Below are 21614 nucleotides of genomic sequence, written 5' to 3'. Positions count from 1 at the left end.
AGCCTGCCCTGGGACATCACAGCTCCCCTGGAGCACAGGGATGGGCTTCAGAGCAGAAAATCCAGGTGGCACAGCCACCAAAAGAGTAAGGCAGAGCTGAGAGATGCAGTTTGTTATGTTTGCTCCTGGGGTTTCTGTGGCAGAAGCTGAAGTGCAAGTCATGGGAACAAGGAGCTCTACTGGGAGGATTTTTTGACAGTCCATGTTTCCAATGTATGTTAAACACCTTTAGTTCAGTGTGAAATTAAACCTGGGGCAGACTACTGCTGCCACACCCACTGGGCAGTAGGAAGTTTAGATCATTTACAGAGCAGCAGAAATGGTACAGTAATTTGAGTATCTCTTTCAAGACACAAGTTCACCTTGAAATATTATGTTCAATGTGTCCCTTCTCAATCAGTGGCATCTTCATGGAAGCCAAGCAGCCATGGCACTTAGGGTATCCACATGAGATGCTGTTGAAAGCTGATGAATACACACATCCCATCTGGTCATTATTCCATCTCTAGATGGACATGATTAGACTTTTCAAACTTACAATAGGTACCTCATATGCTATATAATTTGTTTCTGCTTCTTTCATATGCAATCTTCCCAGAATATCCATTTAATGCTTTAGTCCTTGCACATCTTTGCATTCTCTTTGAAAGAAATTTCCCATGATTCCTTCTTCTTTTCCACCTTTTCCTACACATTAACTTCCACTGGCTTTGAAAAACTTTTCTTTTCACCTTCTCTCTTTCAAAGGAGAAGTCTCTTTTTTCAGAGAAAGTGTTAAAAAGCCTCAATGTTTCTCAATATTTTAATGTTGCAGGCCAGGGAGCAAAATGAAAAACCCTCTAAAATTCTTTAGTTGTAGGAAACTTGCAAAGTCTATTTTTTGCAGTAATGACTCTACTAGGAATTGCCTTGTTTTGTCAACAATTCCATGCATTCCCTTGTGAGCATAAAGCTCGAGAGAGACTTTAAAAGACTTTCCAGTGCGTTTCTTTACCCCACTCTTCACTTACACAGTATCTTTTAAACAATACTGAAACAACTTTTAGAAGGTCAAAAATGAAATTACTTCCTCTCACCATAAGGGAGGCCACAACTCAAATGATTCTGCTTCTTTTTATATTAAATAAGCAAAACTGCAAATTATAATATGCAGAATGTAGCATGAACTCACCACAGACAGACTCAGTGATAATAAACCTGACATTTTGCCATCTGTTTGTCTCCAATAAATGTCTTCTCTGGAAGGTTTCTTGTTTCCTCACCTCCTTTCTAGTGACTGAGGGCAAATGTGAGTCCCTTCTATAGAGGTTTTCAAGCTACCAAATCAGGCCACTGACCTGTGGGTACACACCAGGGCCAACAACATCTGTACAGCTTCAAATGATGTTTCCTGTAATAACCATTTTATAAAATGCCTCAGGACCTCAGATGACAGGGCTGCAAATGAAGTGTGCTGCTCAATGTTCTTAGATAGCAATAAGATTCCTGATTATTTTACCAGTATCTCAATTTTCACCTTCCTCATTCTGTCCTTGCCCCATAATGGATGGCTGCTTCAAACCTCACTTGAAGCACCTTCCTGAACCAGTGGATGATCTGGCTTGTATACTCTAAGAACAAAGAACATCCTGCTTAGTCCCACATCAAGACATATAGCTGCTTTTGTTTCTCTTTGCACTGACAGCTTAGAGCTCTGTTTTCCAAAACTGAGCAGAAATAAAAGCCCTACAAGGAGGCAAATTGTCAAGCTGAAGCCGTAAAGGCTTTATGGCTCCCCTAATGCTTAGCATAAAGCACTAAGAACATTTGAAAGTTAGCTGTAATGTCTAAAATTTTAAAGTGCAGTCTCTTTGCAGAGAAGATGCATGTTGCTATTTCAGTCGCTACACTTCTCATGCAACTGTTGTGCTGAACTACTTCCAAGCAAAAAATAGATCTTAGTCCATGTGCTCCGGAATACTCAAGTGTTCTAAAAAATTTAGCAAAAAAAGTACGAGGCTGAGGGTAATTTGTGCCAAAGGAACCACCAAATATGTTACATGAGCAGCAGTGCAAGTGCTGCTAGGACATGTGGTTAAACTATTCCAACAGCAGTGATAATCAATCCACTTGTTCTCCTGGTATTTGGGTACTTACTGGGCACTGGACAATTCATCAGTGGAATACACAGCAGTGCTTACTTACTGATCCATTTCCTAACAGACCACCAGACCCCTCAACCCCACGTAGAGCACACCAACAGCATGTGCCACTGAGGAAAAAAGGCATGTCTGAAATGGGGGTGAAACAGATGTGTGCCCCCAGTGAAGATGTTGGGAACGTGCTCCAGTCCCTCGGTAGCTAAGGTTTCTCCAGCCTCTGAGAGCTGGGATGGGATTGTCATGCTCCTTGGTACAGTTCACCAACATCTCTAAAATGATCTGGAACCCAGAAACCAAAAAGGGGACAAACACAACTGCAAAGAACAGCAGTAATGAGGAGAAAAAATCAGCAGAAGAAAATAATATGGACACATACCAAAACTTTAAGGGTCTTTTTTTTAGCTGTTTGTATTTTGCCTATGAGCTCAAGATTCCTCTAAGATCTAACATCATCCAGCCTCCTCAGCATGTTTACACTGTTTCCCAAATGACTGCTGTGGAGAGGTTTCTATACAAACCCCCCTCTTCCTGCCTGTCATTGCAGATGTCACATTTGGCTGTCTTTATGTTTTATAATACATCCGACAGGTGCTGCTCCTGACAAAAAAGAAACAAATCCTCTGTGTATTCCAAACTGCAATAGATTATACAACTACCAGGTTATTCACTTGCTTTTAATAGTCTAAGACACCGAAAATAGGAGGAAATGTGTCACCCACTAAGCACTATGTAACAACTCCAGCCACTGTGCACAATTTCATTTCATCCATCCACCTCTGTCAGGAAATAATGCTGCTCCAGCTGAGCGAAGGAGCCATTTTCATGTCCATTCTCTTTGCTAAAGCCACTGAGGGAAAATCAGAGTGATTCACTTTTTCATGACTCTGGTATAACTAAAAGAAAACTTAACTCTATAAAAGGAAGCCTGGTTTCTCTCCTTATTTGGCAGTAAAACAAGTACTGATTGTGAACATGGCTTGAATACAAAGTACACTTTAATTGAGCTGTACAAGCATTTCAGGTTTAAGATGGCACTTCTAATCTTTCTCTGTTGTAAGATCCAAAGACTATGATGACATAAAATTAAGAGTTTTCAGTTGTTTACAAGGCAGACTTAGACAGTTGAAAAGCTTATTGATTAGGTGCCATTATTCATCCACAAATTAAAAGTATCAGCAAGGGTGATACACTGCTTTCAATCATGTTTTGATGCTGTGCTCCTGTATTATTAGTTCACATGTTTTGAGAAAAACACCTTGGGCCAACTAAATTATTATTGTACACGGGGCAGCAGCTAGTATAGGCCAGCGTCTTCGCCCTTATTATGGCTGCAATTCATTGTTTTAAACAAAACATTCTGTCCCAGTGTGTTTTGAGTTGGATATCCAAAGGGAGTTTTCTTCTACTGCCCAATAACATGGACACTGGCCTGTGTTCTAAAAGCTGTCCTTTTTTTATTTTCTTAACTTTTTGCTGCCAACCCTCAAGGCTGTTGCTTCTCTTCCAGACCTTACTCAGATCTTGACCATACCACTCTTTTCATGGGGTGTTTCTTTTCCCCTGGGCTGTGACAGGACAAAGCAAAGAGCAAAATTAAAAAACTGGAAAAATTAGTAGGGAAAAAGTCTCATCCCTTGCTCTTATAACAAGGAAGTTTCTGAGTTTAGTTGTGGAAATTCCCCAGGCAAATGTCACAGGAGGTTGGGAGAACACTGTAAAGCAGCACCACTACCCACCCTGGTGCTCCCTGGGGACAGGGACATGGGGTGACAGCCCAGGTGGGCCTCTGCTCTGGGCTCACCTGCCTGACCTTGTAGGAGGTATTTCAGCCCAGAGGACTTCCCCACTGTGACTACAGGGATAAACCTCACTGGTGTGAGCACAGCTTACACACCTGGGCACTCAGTGAAAGCCAGGTGGGAACTGTGTGTCAGATGGGGAGAGCAGAGGGTACAATGACCAGGTAAGTCAAGACTGAGTCTCTCAAACAGTAAACATGAAATATCAGGCTAGAAATCTTCACTTTAGGTATTTCTCTCTCAACAGGTGGATGTAGAGCTGGAAATTCACTCACAATACAAAGAGGGGATAACTACTTTTTGATCAGCTTTTGGGAACAATGGAATGAATTTTTACCCAACACCAGCACTAGTCAGAGGTGCTTGCAGTTGCTGGCTTGAGTGTGTCTACAGCTGCCTGGGCTGTGCAGGAGGAGGGAAGCCACTCTACCTCCCTGCAGAAAATTTGGGGACATGCCAAGGGATAATGTGAAAGGATCCATTCATCCAGTGGTCAGCAGTGGGAGCACTTATGGGACTCAGGGATTAGGCAACCATGGCAAACAGGGATGGCAAATCTGCAGTCATGTCCCGAATCATGTTCCCTGATGCACAGGGGATTTATGGTAGAAATCCAGGAAAAAAAACCAAAAACACAGTGACAGGCTGTAATAAGCTAAAAGGTATTTAGTTGTTTATACAAAGAGAACCATTGAACTACTAAATGAGTTTGCTGTTCCTGTGATGGAAGAACAAGTAGCACATTAGCTCATTTCATTAATAAATTAATATCAGCTTAATATGTTTAATTGATCTAAATTGTTCTGATCCAGTTGAAGTTGGCATGTTTGAACCAGCCTGAAGTTGGTGTGTCATAATCCATTAGTTATTTTCCTTAGCTAGCTCAGGGAATTTGAGAAGACTCAGGAGCAAGAGACCAACTGCTTTTCCCTGGCTCTTTCTGTCCTCTTTTCAACACAAACTCTGCTGTCCATCACTATTGCCAGCTAGAGCTGAGTCTGCCAATCACTCTGACACTCTGCATTTCCCAAACCAGGGACTCTCCTGTGAAAACTGTTGACTTGGCTTTACATATGACTCCTCACAGGATTATTTTTTACTACCTGCTATAGAATTTGTGCATGCACAAGATGAATGCTCGTGAGGACTTAATTTAAACAGGAACATGACAGAATTGATAAATCTGGTGACAAGAATAAGAACAGCCAAGAAGAGAGAGACTTGTGAGTTATTCTGCCTGCCTGCTGTGCTGAACACACGACTCAGTGTGTCACATTCTCTGGGTACACTTGACATTTTACAGAATAAAGAGAAGACCTGGTGACCTAAGCAGTAAAAACCAATATTTTTAGATGCAAAGGCACTGGCGCTCAGCATATGGAGTTGCTGGAAGTGCAGCAGGACTGCTGTTATGGTACCAGCAAAAAGAGGAACAGCAAAACTATGAATAAAGAGGGAAACAGGACCACAGGAGTCAGATGGGAAGCTTCTTTCATCTGCAGAGGTTGTTAAAGCCCTTGGAAGATGTTTGGTCAATGCTGTTCCCCCAAACCACAATGGCAAGTTCAAGTATTACGTGGGAAACACAGCACATTCCTTCTCCAAGACTTGTGCAGGGTAGATGAAGAAGGATTTTGATCCAAACTTGAGTGGACTGTGATAAACTCCAGCCATCAACCTCACTCTTACTGGCATTGCAGGCTGCTAGAGGCTCCCACAGCCAGGGCTCTGCCCATGCCAGGCTGTGCTGCCCAGCTCAGCTAGCCCAGGTCTGGCTCACCAGGGTGTCACCAGGTCAGTGCTGGTGTGTGGGGCAATTGCCACTTGCTCACAAAACATCAATCTGTGCCAGGTCTGAAGCAGCATCAGACTGCTTAGTGCCTCTCTCCCCACAAAAGCATCTCTGACTCTTGGAAGGAGTCACTCTGGGCCAAGAAACAACTATCCTCAGAAAAGGGTTTCCTCCTTATTCCCTTCTCTTTCCTGGAATAGGGATTTCTTCAATCATGTGATGCTGGAAACCATCACCATACTGTAATTCTCAGTGCTCTGGTTAAAATAAGGTAAGGAAAGGGCCAACTCACCTGGCATTGTCTCTCCCATGTGATTTCAAAAAGTTCATGTCACGGTATCTGGACAGGAATGCCACGAGCTGATCGTTTGTCCTGTGAGAGGAAGAACAAAAGGTGCACAAATTACACTGTGAAAACCCCTGCATCCACAGCAATTTATATATTTATTGTTCTCATTTGGAGACCATTCTCAGATTCTGAAGGAGGTGGCTCCAAAAAAAACTTCCATCCTGCTGCTAAACTTCAATGACCCCCTCTGCTCAGGAAAGCATACTTGGAAGGAAGCAAAGCTTTATTACACCTTAACAAATTTCTTATCAACCGTTGGCAGGTATTTTAAGCACTATAACAGAGTATGCATGAAGTAATACTGCTCAACACTTCTTAAGTATGAAAATCCAGCTACAAGATTACTGCATTGATAGTTCCATTTTACATGCTTTGCTCGATAGTTCCTAGGGAATTTGGTTCAGTATCTATTGGCATTTTATTTGTTTTCATTGTGTAATAGAGAAGAGGCCAAGGTTGGAATGCATAACGCAAGAGAATTTTGATGTCAAAAAGGCAGTATAATCAACAGGAACAAAGGAATTTAGAAGGTTAATTCCAATTAGTATGACAGGCAATCTGACACCAGCATTTTCAAAATTTTGGCTGACATGTCCAAGAATGTATTTACACTTGACAGCTTTTGTGGTCTGTTCTTTCTTTAACAATGGAGCAAAAATGTTCTCTGTTTATCTAGGTCAGCATATTTAGGAAAACTGAATAAATCACATTAAAAAGATCTTAATCTCCTGAATTACATTCAAATCCACAACCTTATGGATACAACACCATTTAAGCAATGGTCTGTAATGAATTTGGTGGCAGAAAAACTCAAGATAAAAGAGCTGTCAATATTACTGTATTTTGAAAACATTTCATTATTAATAAGGCACAGAAAACCAACTTAAACCTGAATGTGTTTAACTATACAAGATATGTTTAACTTCTGGGGTCAGGCTGCAACAACCTAGAAATGTTATCAGCCAAGTAAACTATTTTCATAATCTCATTGATTTTATCTAGAGCAAATGAATTACCTGTCAATCAAGCATGCTGACAGACAGGGCCCTGAGACCCTCCTCCTTTACTCCCCCTGAGCTGCAATACCTCCCAGGGTCAGACTGCATCTCAATTTGGCAAACTCAAAAAGTGCTTTCTGTATAGTAAGCTGTGCAGATTTTCACATTTGCTGCTCCAGTGACTCCCCATCTTACTGGCATGAATAGGCATTTAGTGAATTTACTTAGCAATGCTTCCACATGAAATGGTTTCAATGGCTGACATCTTCGGGTGAGTTTCTAGGCAAAAGCTGGCATGCAAAGATGATCTTTAGAAATATAATCAAGTTTGGAAGTGCTTGAGCTTTAATTTCCTTACAGGATAAAAATAAAATCAACGAAAGTAACATTCCACACCACTCAATAAAACATCATCCTTTCTAAATTGCTCACCAACCTGTATTTTGCTATTCTGCAGTACTCTACCAAGTGCATCAGGACTTGGGGCTACCATACAAACTTCTCATTGCTTCTCAGTTTTTAGGTAATTCTTATAAATGTCCAAATGATGCTTAGCTCTCAAAGTAATCAATAATTGACATTTTCTCTCTTCTTGCAAACATTGGTGGTATATTGGTCCTACTTTGAATATTTTTAGTTTTTTTGTTTTAAAGAACTCATACAGAGTTATACTCCTTGTCCATTAATATGCTTCATGTGTTGACAACATGGAACTAAAATATCATAGTTCCATTTGGTTAAACTTCTTAGTTAATTGACATTTACATTTATGCAGTCAACCAATTCTATGCTCAGCATGGCCCCACACTGAATTTCTATTAAGCATCACATGAAGTGCTCCTTCTGGCCCCAACATCATGAGGATGCTGCACATCACCTCTGACTTACTCCATCAGAAGACATTAAGAAGAAAATCAAAGTTATTGAACACACCATTGATGTAAATGCATTTGTTAAAATCCTCCTCACCTTTCAGAAACCTTTGCCTTGAGGGGTAGATTTCCTAAATGCCTCTGGCACAGATTGCTGCCACACTTCTTCACATACAGCAGCAGCAGAGTCTGTGCCACGGCAGTGCCTCTGGCACCAGCTATTTCCAATGCCTCTGGCACTCCTTTGGACAAAAACTGGAGACATGGGCCTGCTTTTTCTCTAAGTAAGGCAATCAAAAGCTGAGATTTTTCAGCTGAAGACATCAGTGGGAGCAACAGCAACTCCATGTTGCCAAATTAAATTCTGCTATAGCTCCACAAATTTCAGGGATAATTCACTAAGCATAAATTTGGCACAAAATCTTTTACAAACACTCATGGTAAAACAGAAAGTAACAAGTGCAGCATAGACTTCCTAAGAAGGGAGTAAAGTCATGTGGAGAGGGAGGGTAGGTCATGCTACTGATTAAAAATGCACTAATATTACATATCACATGCCTATCAGTTTCCCCAGTGTGTAACAGAGCACGAATACAGATTGAGGGAAAAGCCCTTCTGCAGTCGGTGCCTGGGGCTGATGGATGCATCCACACTGCTCCCACTTCTATTTCCTTTGGCTGTTCAACTCACTTGGAGGGCAAGACACCAGGGAGAGGATTAGTCAGCTGGTTACCTGTGCCATCAGCAGGGAGGAGGATGGTGTGAGTGTAGAGAGGCTGAGAGAAAATGGGCATTTTCAGGTGTGCAGCACACAGGGAGAAATGCAAAACAAATCCTTCAGTGAGCTCCAAGAGTGGAGTGAGTTTGTGTGTGGGGGAGGGCTGCCACGAGAAGATGACAAGTGAAGAAGAGGGAAACAAAGCATGTTTGAGTTCACTGATGCAGATCTGGTGTTCAGCAAGGACAGGTCTGCCAGCTGGGATGTGGGTGGCCACCTTCCCCAGACCCTTGTAGAGGTCACCTCCGTGAGGTCCTACAGCTCCCCTCCTGCAGCAAGGGTGGCAGGGCTGGCAGGGGCACTGTGCCCACCTGCTGAGGTGCCACCCAGCAAAGCTCAGCCAAGCCCTGCAGGGCTGGGCTAAGGATGGCAGCACTCAGCTGGGCAGGCAGTGAGGCTTCAGAGGCTGCAAAAGTGACTCAACCCATGGCACTGCTCAACTGGGGATGTGGCTGAGCCCCTGGGCTGGGATTCTGCTTGGGGTCACAGGTCTAAGGGAGAGAAAAAGCTGAGTCCTATAACAGGCGAGTCCAGAAGGAAATTCAGAAGATATTGCCAAAGCAAAGCAAAGTCTGCTACCAGAGTTTCCTCATGAGCAGCCCTGGCCTGGGACTGAGGTGTCCCAGGGTGTGAGCAGGCAAACCAGGCACTCAGCAAGCACATGCTGAGCATGGCAATCATTTCAGAATATGGTCTACACACTGGGGACTGACATGAACAACTGGAAGAGAAGCAGTGACTGTGTTTGCACTGTCTGCTGGAGGTCTGTGCAGAGTGGTCCCTGCACACACCCATGGCCCGACCCTGCAGGCAAGAGCCAGTGCTGGTCTTGCTGGTTTTAAGCAAACCCTCCAACCCCAGTGACTAATCCAAGCAAAAAGCAGAGATGCCCTCAGTCTGCAGCTGGAAAAACAGATTAGGAAAGCCTTTGGAGAATATGAGAAAAGGAAATCAAGATATTATTACTTTTGGAGGATAGTGATGGCTAATAAAAATGTTCTGATTCAGCAAGGTACTTTAACACATGGGTAACTTGACGGATGTAGGGAATAGCAGGCACTTCAATGGGGTTATTAATATGTCAAAACCTATGCAAGTTAACAACAATTTAGCTAAGTTAGATCGAAAGTTCAGAAGCTTTTGGCAGCACACAGGTATGGAAACAAGATGGTTTGATTCTATGTAGGAATCAGATAAAGGAAAGAGAACTGCTCTGAGTTTATTAATTATTCATCTTGATTAATTTAGGGCTATCTAATGACAAGTCTGTTGGCTGCTTCACAGGAGGAGTTAGTGCAGGGAGGGGATTAGCCCTGGCCATGGGGAGCAGTGGTGGCAGCAAACACAGCTGTAGCTCTGCCTGGTGCGGGGTGCTGGAGAGGCAGGCAAGGATGACAAAAGCAGCTGAACAGGCAAAAAAAGAAACACAGAGGCAAAAGTGTTTGGGAGAAGAGGGCAAGGTGGCTAATGTGGTTTGAAGCAGCAATGAAGGGCCTCTGAAGCAGGGATGATGAAGGCAAACATACAGTCAGAAGGGACAAGTCAAAACTTTTACAAGGTCTCCCAATGCCCAAAGCTTTGGTGTTTCCACCCATTCCTGCCTGACTCATGCCCACAGTTTCCTTTCCCAGGACTCCTGTGACTGTGTGAAGGCACAGCCTTACAGAACCCAGACCTACAGCAACCCCAGCAGCTCTTTGCCAAGAAACTGCTTCTACAAGGTTGCTACAGAAGGAAAAGACTGCAGAGAAAAAAACTGGAATTATGGGGCAAACTCACCTCTTCAGAGTTAAGCATGGTATTAATGATTAATATGGCTAAACACAGTTAAACACGCAGATGTGCACACAAGAGCCTGAAAGTGGAAGAACTGAACGCCTTAAATTCTGCTACATTATTTTCAATAAATTTTACAATGATACTTAAGCTCACTGATTCAAGTAAATTATTAATTTCATATTCATTAACCCAGCATTGCAGAGTATTAGGGCATGCCATCACTACCAAGCCCCCGTGGCAGGAGAGTTCCTTCAGGAGAGTTCCTTTGCTATTCCTAGTCTGGGTTATCCCTCTCCCTCTTACCCAGGGAGGTAAGCTCACCTGGCTCCCCAGGTTCTGCAGCTGCCTGACAGTCCTGCAGCACTGCAGAGGAGCTGGGGAGGAAGGAGAGCAGCCCAGGAGACAGGGAAGGGGTTTTACCAATTGCTGCACACTCCTGCACAGCACCCAGTGCATCTGGAAGTGCACTTCTGCTGGGGCACAGCAGCACTCGGGGCATCTTTCCCAGAAAGAGGTCCTGACCTGCTCTGGTCCCTCCACCAGGCCACTTTGCATGCGTGTGGGCATGGCATGTAACCTTACAAAAGGATGCAACAGATGAATGATTCAAGAGAAAAAAGTAAAAACGTACAAAACCTCATCCTGGAACACTCACAACAAAATGATGAACCACGCAAATGCAGCATGAGGAAAATATTGGAGAAGGTTTGCAGGGTTCAGCTTTCAGACCCTGGATAGACAGTCTGACCCTCTTACTGGTGCCCCCAAGTCCTCCTGCCTCTTCAAAGGATATTTAGCACAAGGGGAGGCTCAGCAGAGCCTGACCCAGGCTGAAGTAAGGAAAAAAAAAAAACCCAAAAGTCTGCCATCTAAAAATGCAAAGGAAGGGGAAGGCTGTACTTCGGCTTTGCTATCTAACACAGAACAGATTGGCATGGCAGGCTTTTCTCAGCAAAGCTGATTCCTGTAACAACAGCCACTCATAAAACAAACCAAATAAATGAGAACAGCAGATATGATTTCAGAGGCCAACTGCATGAGGAAGGCTCTGGGTGACAGTTAACACCTCTGCTTTTACAACAGTGTTGTCTTAAACGGTTTGTTTTGTCTTTCAAGTTGGGTTTAACAGAGAAACAAGATAATGGAAGAAAACTATTGCCTTAGCAGCTCAGCTGCTGGAGCACTTGGAGATCAGAGCTGTGCTCCAGCACCAGCTCTGCCATCTGGGCTGGGGATTCACACCTGTGTATTGCAGTGTCAGCCTCCTGCATGTGGATGCTGCAGGCACTGATCACTCATCACAAGGGATGCAGCTACCCTCCTGCAGCCTTGCCAGTGCTCCATGATGCTCAAGACATTCTATTAGTTACAGTCATCTTGGCTGTGCTTTCAATTACAGCTTCCCATTCAACCATTGTCTGCTTCCTACAGAAAAGAAAAGAACTCGCATAGTCAAAAAAGAGTGGAAGTCTTTTTTAGATGGCACACTGCTGAATAAAGCTCTTCTAGTGAGAGTACATAAATGCCTGGGTACAAAGGAGATCTGCTGAGAGAAAATAGAATATACTGCATCGTCTGCTTCCTGAGCCACTCCACAACCTATCTTCTATAAATTCAAGGCTTCAGATGGTATTTATAAAATAAATAAATAAGCCCACTGCTGAGAAGCAGCAGCACATGCTTAAATGAAAATCCTAAAGAGACCATATAAGAGAATTCCACCAAGGATTAATGAACAAATGTGATTAAAACTATCTACAGCTCTGGACTGCTGCCAAAATGCTGCCAGCAGTGTTTGATATGTAAATGCTTAAAACATTTGCTGTGTGTACTGCCGTTGATGCAAAGCCTCTATAGAGAGTTTCTCCATCTAATTAGAGATATTGGTTTAGCAAACTTTGGAGTCTATAAAACCCTCAATGTCTCATTATTCTTTTAAAATAGAATATTCATTTGTTTGGAATGTTTTCCAGCTATATCCCATGAAACCCTGAAAGGCCCTTGGCTAATGAAAAACTCCAGCCCTGTATCAGCTGATAAACCCTACAGCTTTTATGATAATAAAATTCTCACCACATACACTCATTAAAACTTTGTAACATCAGTTTTGACTGTATTTAAATATGCACTGGGAAAAAAAGTAAATTACTCATTTTCCAATTATTTTATAGCACAATTTCAACACAGGCGTTTAAAATCTCCATGACCATTTCAAATGCACCATACAATGGTGCAATCACTGTGTCTCTGATCTGGTGGAGCCCTGGCAAACAGTAAGTGCTGAACTGTAGCACACTTGGAGCTCTCCCAGAATGATGCAACTTTCACATTGTCATAAATTACTTCATGGGTCAGAGCCCCATGTCCACGTGTCCAGAAGCAGAATGTGCAAGGATTGCACACAAGGTCAAGAGCTGAGAGCTGTCCTTAAACTCATCTTTGACCTCTTAGGGGCACAAGTACATTTATTAAGGAGACTTTTCCAAGGAGGCCAATCCAGTTATAACTCAGATTGTCCATCACCACCACAGATATGTCACCAACTTACCAATGTTTAACTCACTGGTGTTTATGAAACATTTTTACAAAATTACCTCAAGTACCTTTGAATTGATCCTAGGAATTAATTTGTCTGCGACAATGACATTTTCTCAGCATTCCTGCTGCTGCAGTAAAAAGTAAATAAGGAAAACACTACTCTGTAATACCATTTCATATGCAGCTCTTTTTCTCTGATTTTTAAAGCCATTATAAGTTGCAAGTTACTATATTTTAAAGTAAAACTACAAAATACGTTAAGGTAGTTTTCCTTTCATAAATCTTATTGTATGCAATTGCTAAGCCTAGATTATTTGTATGCTTAACAAGAACAAATGCACTGAAAAATACCTGAATAACAAAAGCTTCTGAAATACCTTCCAAATGTGCAACTGTGTAAGACCTGGTAGACACGAAAATAATCAAAGAAAATTGGCTACGTGCAGGATGACTTATTCCCTACATAACCTGGTATTGATGCATGCAGCTCAGAGGTATTTTGCTAGAAAGGAAGGAAATGTTTCATTTGGATTTGTTAAACAAATTCCTATTTATTTTTCTACTTAAGTTTATGAATCATCAGCATATCACCACCGTTATTTATTTTTTCATCTTGCTAGCTCAGAATTCGTGTGCCTGACAGCCTTTCCTAGAAAGGCCTATAAATGCCTATTTCAAATAAATATTTTTAAGTAAAGGCAGAGATGTGTGTCTAACTTAGATAAGGGCTAGAAAACTTATTAAAGGTATATACTGTAGTAAAGCAAAATTCCTCTCCCACCACATTCACAAGAGATGCCAGTTTAGTTGAACTGCATAGATGAAAAAAATTGCTCATTTTTATCAGTGCTGGAAAAAACTGTTTATCAAGCCTTGCTGGCATTCCCATTATTTAAATTTGGAAATTCAAATAATGCAAATGAGTGCAGTAAAAGTAGAGCAACGTGGGGTTTAGACTCTTCAACTTAACTCTGATCTAAAATGCTTAGCATTCAGAGAATCACATGATTACTCAGCATTGTCAGCTCCAAACATAGAATCACAGAAATGCTTAATTTGAAAAGACCTTTAAGATCATCAAATCCAGCACTGCCAAGCCCATCACTAAACCCCATCCCCCAGTGCCACTCTCCCAAACTAAGGTGCCAGCCTTGAGAACACAGATTTCCTTTTGGCAGTGGTGCAGTCAGGTTCACAAGCTGAAGTTTCTGTTCAGGGGCTTGTGAAAGCTGTTTAAGAGAGAGAACTGCCACATCTGCCTTCTTCCCAAATTAATGATACAATGGAGGAGAAGCAGCAGCATAGGCAGGAGCAGGTGAGCCTGCCCACACTGGGAAGAACTTCTGGGAATCTTTTCCCATGCAGGCAGAGGGGCTCACACAAAGCACAGTGGGGCCAATGCTCCCCTTAGTCACTTTAGCTGAGCTTCCACTAATAGCTGCCATTGACACTTCAGTCAGCAACTTTCCAACATAGCTGTGCTCAGGATAAATGGAAAAATTGTGCTTTTCATGCCAGTTTGGTGGATGACACCAACAAGTCCAAATTCAAATGTTTTTAACCTTTTTCTGTGTAGAGTGCAGGGACTGATTGATGCAGAGTGTGGAGCTAATGAACACACACTATCTGCTGACAACTTGGCACAGAAAGGTTGTTTTAATATCACACTGTCAAAGGTCTATCACATTTTTCATTTCCATCAATAAGGAAGTTGAGTGTTGACGTAAATGATCATTTTGATAGACAGTGAGCAGGAAGCAACCGTGCACCTGAAGAGGTTACCTATACACACTTCTATTTACATTGAGACACATGTCTGAAGAGGATTCATGCACAGAATGTCTAAATTTAATGAGGTTATTTACTCAGTTTTAATCCTGTAAGGAAAAAAAAAAAAAACAATCTCTCTTCTCAGCATTTTTCTATTTTCAAACTTTTGTGACACTAGAAAAAAAGCCTGTGGAGTGATAGAAACATTGGTACATGCACTTTCTGCCCAAAGTACATCTTTGAAGAAAACAGTACACAAATTACCCACATTTTGTTCCTTGAAATATTTTTAGTATTTTCAACAGTGAAACAAATTCCCTCTTTGAAGTCCTTTAATCAATAAAAAAACCCACTTTTTCTATCTTCTTTCCTACTGATAAAGCACTATGCAAAGGACTTTATTCTGTTTTCATATCTGTAATGCTCCAGAATCAGTGCAGTGCACTTAGTTTATGCCTGTGTAAGCCAGAGCATAAACCCAGCTCTGTGTTCATGGAACAGGCTGTGGGAAACCATAACAAAGGTTTTGTGGTGTTTCCCAGTTCAGAGGCTGTGAAAATGTGCAGTTGCACGTGTGACAGCATGTTAATAGAGGAACATCAGCACTGTCCTCCTCTCACTCTGAGAGGTGCTCTGTCTTTCCTTGCCTTGTCTTACGGTACGTAATTCTCCATAGGAAAAATTCCCATGCAGCCACTGCTCTCCATAAGGCCCATCCATTGTGTCAGAGTGGCAGCAAATGTAACTGCTGCCAATTACTACGAGACTTCCAAAGCTGCTGAAAAGTATTTGCCAAGATAATTTGCTTTTCACAAAGTTGCCTTTGCCTGTTATTATAATAACAAACCATTCCATTCCCAATCACTGCCTCAATGCAGGGATCAGGATAGAGAACTCCCACATTTACCTGCCATGACTCTTGATGGGCCACGGTCCTATGGATGCCAGAATATCACTTGTAAGGATGCTGCACTACAAAGAGTTAAGTCAGACAGGATTATCCTGTCTCACAAAAACATCTGAGTCCACTTAATATCTGCTGGAAAGTATCTGAAAAAAGAGAGTACTGAAATACTTGACTAACCAGCTGCTAATACCCAAGGATATTTAATTATTAAAAGTAAACATGATACAATTTTAGCTTTATAAAAGCACTGGGATTTTATTTAGTACAGAATGATGCTCACTGCTTTGTATTTTTCCAGTGTTTCTCTGCTGCTGCATATTCATGTAGAACCTCATCTGCCTACACGATACATCCCATTTTGATGAAAACAATAATCACTGATTAAATAAGCAAGTGGAGTGAGCTTCAGAAATGATCAAATTCATTACTCAAATTAGTGAGACTTTGTATAAAAAGAAAAAAAATCTAGATATTGGGCTGAATAGGAGTTTTTTGTTTGTTTATACCATGTATATTTTACATGGCATGGTTTATATTCAGCAGTTCTTTTCATCATCTCTAAAATTAAATTATCCAGAGTTTTGTGCAAAAAGAGAAATTGAAATTAAATATGAGCAGAGATTTAAAGCAACCATTCAGTTCATCCAATTCACACATTCCGTGTGCATCTGAAATTTTATTTGTACAAGTCAATACGAAAAATTATTTGCTAATTGTTGAAAAATGGTTTGATAGTTGTTGAACAATTAAAATTTAAAATTATCAGTTTCTTCCAAGAAAGTGGGAAGAAAGAAACCTCCCTCACGCTGCTTCTCAAGGCAGAGCTCTGCCTGGTGCTCTGTCAGTCTGGGGGTGCAGCCCTGCTCTCCTGCCACAGCAGAGCCTCCAGCACCCCCAGGTGTCACCCTGGGCCACTTCCAGCCAGGGATGGATCTATTCAGCAGATCCAACTCGGATTTAAAGTCCATCATTGTGGGCTGTTTGGGTGTTAGGGTGCCACTTACCCAGCTTTACTGTTAAATTCTAGTAATTTCTCAGTTTTTGAAACTTGCTCCCTCTGACTGTGCTGATGGGGATTCACCCTAACACCCCAGCCTGTCACACCAGGAAGCCAGAGCCATTCCTACCCTGCCCAGGTACTCCTAAAGCCAGCAGCAGCCCACAGCCACCCAGGACAGCTCCTGCAGGGCTCTGGAAACCCTTCCCTGCACTCTCCCTGCTGAAGCACTCTGCCCCAGCCCCTCTGTGCAGGGCCACCTCTGGCTCCAGCAGGGAAGGCAGGACAGCCGTGCTCCCAAATGGTCCAGCCCAGCATCCTCTCCAAACTCACAGACACTCCCTGCTGCCACACCTGGTGTTTCATGTCCATGAAGAAGCAGGAACTGCTCACACTAAGCTTCGAAGCAGCAGGGAGCTGAGCCCACCCTCCTCTTGCTGGGAAAGGGAGCAGGAAAGCCTCTTCTGAAAGGGCTCAAGGTAGAAAACTCAGCACTTCTGGGTCTTGCCATCTCTTGTTCAATTTGCAGTGTAATCCTGGACACAAGCTGGCTGGCTTTGTGTGACATTGCCCCGAGAGCAGGTGGCTCTTCTGATGCAGTGGGCAAGGTGGACCTGGGTAAAGAAACGTTTTTCCCCATCTCACACTTTCAGTGGAAAAGACCAGAGGGAATATACACTCATCCAGCTTCAATCTCCTAACTGGAGTTATCCCAAGGGGGAGTGGTGGGACTCCACCAGCACAAGGTCCCTGTGGTGCCCTCTGGGCCAGGGATGAAGCCCAGGGCTCTTCATCTGCCCAGTGAGGCCCCACTGCTGAGGCACTGTCACAAACTCCTTTAAAAGTAAAGTGAGTTATTACAAACCAGCCCCTTCCTGAAGCTCCTCCTGGGCCTGCCACTCCCTTTGATCCCTGAGCTGCTGAATCAACCTGTGGGAGTGCATCAATTCAAAGGACCAGAAGGCAAAACAAGGAAAACAGGGTCAGGCTAATGGGATTTAATACCAATTCTGCACCAAGCATGAAAAGATGGAAGAACAGGGCCTGGGGGGTGAAAGGGATAATGAACTGAGAGTTGATGGAAAGAAACTTAATTGGTTTTAGCAACAAAAGGTCACATTTTTTACCTTTATTTGGGTTGAGCAATGATCTTATTTTGACAATTAGTGCCACCTGATGACTTGCCCTACTCTTGGTTGGGACTGTTTTGGAGTAAGTCAGTGAGGAATGCAGAGCTGGGATATGAGGCACAAAGCTGTGGCAGAAAGGATGTTTGCAATGGGAATGTATAGATCCACTACCTGATATAACTGGGGCTGCTGAGAAAACAACTGGCAGGGGGGGAGGCTGATGTCCCTGCTCACTGCTGTGCTCAGTGAGCTGCAGCCAACAGTCTTATTCCATCAGAGGAGAACCAGGGGTTCACTTCAACTCAAGAAAAAACTCTAGAAAAGGCACATGAACTTAAGTGATGCAGTCTGTCACCAGTGATCTCCTGGCACTGCCAAGTGGACAGGCTGTGACACAGTGACACAGAGCCATTTCCTGGCTGCCTCTGCCCTCCTGGGCTGCAGTGGTTCCCAAATGATTCTCCAGGCACTTTGTGATGATACCCAGCACTGGTATCTCGTGACACACCACAAGTACCAGTTTCCCACAAAGAAAGATCAGGGTGTTTTAGGCTTCACCTGTAGCTCTACAGCTGCCACCTGTAATATGACTTGAGCCCCATGGGAACAGCTTCAGTGCCTACACAGTACCAGCTGTACAAAGGTTTAGCAATGAATGAACCCTCACAGAGCAAGCAGAGCCACATCCCTGCAGGCCCTGGCCATGGGAATCATCTGGGAGCTACCTTGCACCTGACTGGCACAGTGCATCCATCACATGAATACAGTGATCTGAGCCACTGCCAAAACAACTGAGGCTGCCTCAATGAAAGCCATAAGGTGACACAAATAACCAATTTGGATTTATGGACCTTTTAGTCTTCAGCTGTCCCAAGCATGCATTGTTACAAGATTACCTGCTAGAAGTGACTTTGGACCAGCAAACTTTTAAACCAAGATCAACTCTGCATTTGGAAAAGACTTGGCCCCAAACCAGTTCCTAATGTGGCAAAGAGTGCAATTATCCTGATGAAAGCTTAGGGGTGCTTGTGCCTACAGCTGGTTCATCAAGTAATGCTGAATGATGGATATAATTAAACTGCGTGCAGCAGAGTGGAATGTGCTACAATGAACCATTTAGGGCCTCTCCCCTCCCATCAGCCTGGAGCTACAGATGGGCCATCACAAACAGTCAGTGGCATTCAGCACTGCTATTTATACAGGGAGATTCAGAGGTATTATACAAATGCTCTGTGCAGGTTGGACAGAAAAGAAGTATTCCACTGTAATAAGGTGCACTTGTAAAAGCAGCTAGTCCCTAATTCTACCTCGGATTGCACAGCAAAATGTCCATCTGGGATTTCTGCACTGCCAGGTCAAAGCTCCACAATATCCCAAGATACAAATTTTTCACCAGTTGGCACTGGTCAGGACTAGAAAGAAAAATAAAAAGCAGCTTTGGAAAAAGACACATTCTGCAGCACATCCCTGAGGACGAAGAACAGCACACACAGAGGTGCCCAACTCCCTTGAGCCCCCCAAGCTCTGCAGCACTGGACAGGCTCACAGATCCTGCATTTGGCCTACAGAGCTGCAAGAGCTAAAAAATCTTCAACATCATACACCTTTCAACTCTTAGCCCTATTTTCAAGGGAAAGAATTTATTAATCTCTCCCTCTCCTTCCTTTTTATGTCACTACTAAAAGACTGAATCAGAACAACATTTTGGCTCACCATTTAATGGCCTTTTGGTTCACAATTATTTAAGAGTGACTTGGGAAAGGTATAACAGCACATGTTATGTTATCTTCACTTTGAACTGCCACCAGATATTATTTTGCAGCTGCTTTATTGTAAGTGGCATCCTGAAATCTAAACAAAAGAGTGTCTTAATGGCAATTTCAGCAGATTTTTAATTTCCTGAGAGAATTCAGCGGGACCACGAAGGGAGAGCACATTTAAAAGACAATGCTGTAATGGGAACACTTCCCTCTTTCAAGCACTTTTAGCTTTCGGAATTTGATAATGATTTCACTGAACTTTCTAAAAAAACCCAACAAAACCCAACTGAGTTGAAAAGACATTAAATTTTCTGCTCACAATCCCCAGGTAAACACCACAAGGACCTGTTCCTCTGCAGCTTCTGTTACTCACCTCAGACTTAATCCAAAGTAAAAGTCACTGGGAGCAAAGTTGTGGGAGAGCACAGACGAGAGAAAGTCACACCTGGGATTTCCCTGATGATCAACATCCCACCATGAATGCAGAGAGCAACTAAATGCCATGGGAAAGGCTTGCCAGGATGGGGCAGCTGGTGGGTACAAAAAGTACCAAAGCCATTCTGCACAAAGGACTCTTTTCTTGGCTTGGTCACCCCACACTATTTGTCCACAAAGGCAAGTTGTGAGTGAAATACAGGTTTTGTACATATCCCTGGAGCTGTGAAGGAGAAATACAGAGCTGGCCACATCCCTCATGCTGCTCATTGCCTTCCTCTGCCCCAAAACATTTGTTACCCTCACAAAAATACTATTCTAGGCATTACTGGAGCATCTTGATGACACAAGATGGAACAGTAGCCTAGGAAATAATGGTGCACATTAACACAACATTGGTGCTGTTACTGTTTATAGATCAGGCTGAATGGCAAATGAATCCAGGGCAGACTCACATTTAACTCTTTTTTCTTTTAGACAACAGACTTTTTTCTCAGTCATAAACAAGTAAAAAATAAATGACATCCAGAAAGCAAATGGCAAACAGATGAAAACCCTTTGGCTCTTTGCTGTGAGCAGCCCCAGAGCCAGGCCAGAAGAGAAGAGGCCACCAGCCAGGCAGCCCAAGAGGGGCTCAGAGGCTGCAGTGCCCACGCTGGCATCTGGGGCTCTCATCTGCCAGGCAGAGCCCCCAGGGGTCCAGACACCAGCTCAGATGCTTCAGCTCTCATGGGAAGAGAGAAAAGGCTCCATGCTCAGCACTGTAATCAACAGTGCCAATGCTGCCAAGTACAAGAGCACTTTGAGTAAAAACCCTGTTCTAAAACCGTGCCCTGTTGATGCATTTTAATCTGCAGGCACAGTAAAGATTCCTGGATACCCAATTCCAGTTTGGGGTTCATTTATTTCTGTTGCCAGTCTGAGGCTATGGAACACATCTCAGAACTCCTAAATACCCAGGGGAGTTACTATGGGCTGCAGATGTCAGTTCCCCAAAGCAAAAACTGCTTTATATCCTTAAATCCAGGAGGGGAGGGCAGAAGGAATAACCTCAGCTGCTGTGGCTGCACAGAGAAAGGGTGGGCCTCCCATCCATCCTCCATCACTAACATTTGTCAACTTGAAGAAAACAACATGTTAACATCAGAGGTAAATAAAAATTTTAAGACACAATAATTTCCACATTTTACCTCACCCATTGGTGACCATGCACAAAACCACTGCTTTGCTAACCATTGATAACAGTAAAACAGAGAAGGGGAACAGCAAATCAAAAAGATAGCTTTCAAAACATATATGAATCTCAAGCAAATGTGCTGGCAAAGTGAGGAAATAAGAGAATAAAAGGTTATTTGAGGGATTAAAGAAAGAAGCAAATCTGAAATTCTCAGAGAATGCAGATTCAAGAAAAACACTGATAAAGTTCCTTTTGGACAGGAAAAAAAGATTCCCTGAGAAGCATTAAGAGTGGATTGACATCTGGCTTGCTAGATAACAATATTCTGAGCAAACAAAGCCACATACAATGTTGGTGACAATCCTGTGATAAAAACCTCAGCACTGGCATCT

General features: G+C 42.9%; 1 protein-coding gene across 2 annotated transcripts in view; it reads right to left on the bottom strand.

Annotated features, from left to right (window-relative positions):
- The window catches only part of XYLT1 (xylosyltransferase 1), a 176835-nt gene that overhangs the window by 34996 nt on the left and 120225 nt on the right, over positions 1-21614 (bottom strand). For both annotated transcript variants that reach the window (XM_021539810.3, XM_021539812.3), the window contains one exon: positions 6025-6105. In XM_021539810.3, coding sequence (XP_021395485.2) covers positions 6025-6105 — 81 coding nt within the window. The remainder of the gene's footprint in view (positions 1-6024; positions 6106-21614) is intronic.

This window comes from Lonchura striata, chromosome 16, assembly GCF_046129695.1.
Source record: "Lonchura striata isolate bLonStr1 chromosome 16, bLonStr1.mat, whole genome shotgun sequence".
Taxonomy (NCBI): Eukaryota; Metazoa; Chordata; class Aves; order Passeriformes; family Estrildidae; genus Lonchura; species Lonchura striata.
The sequence above is the reverse complement of the archived record's forward strand: the minus strand, read 5'-3'. Positions and strand labels throughout refer to the sequence as shown.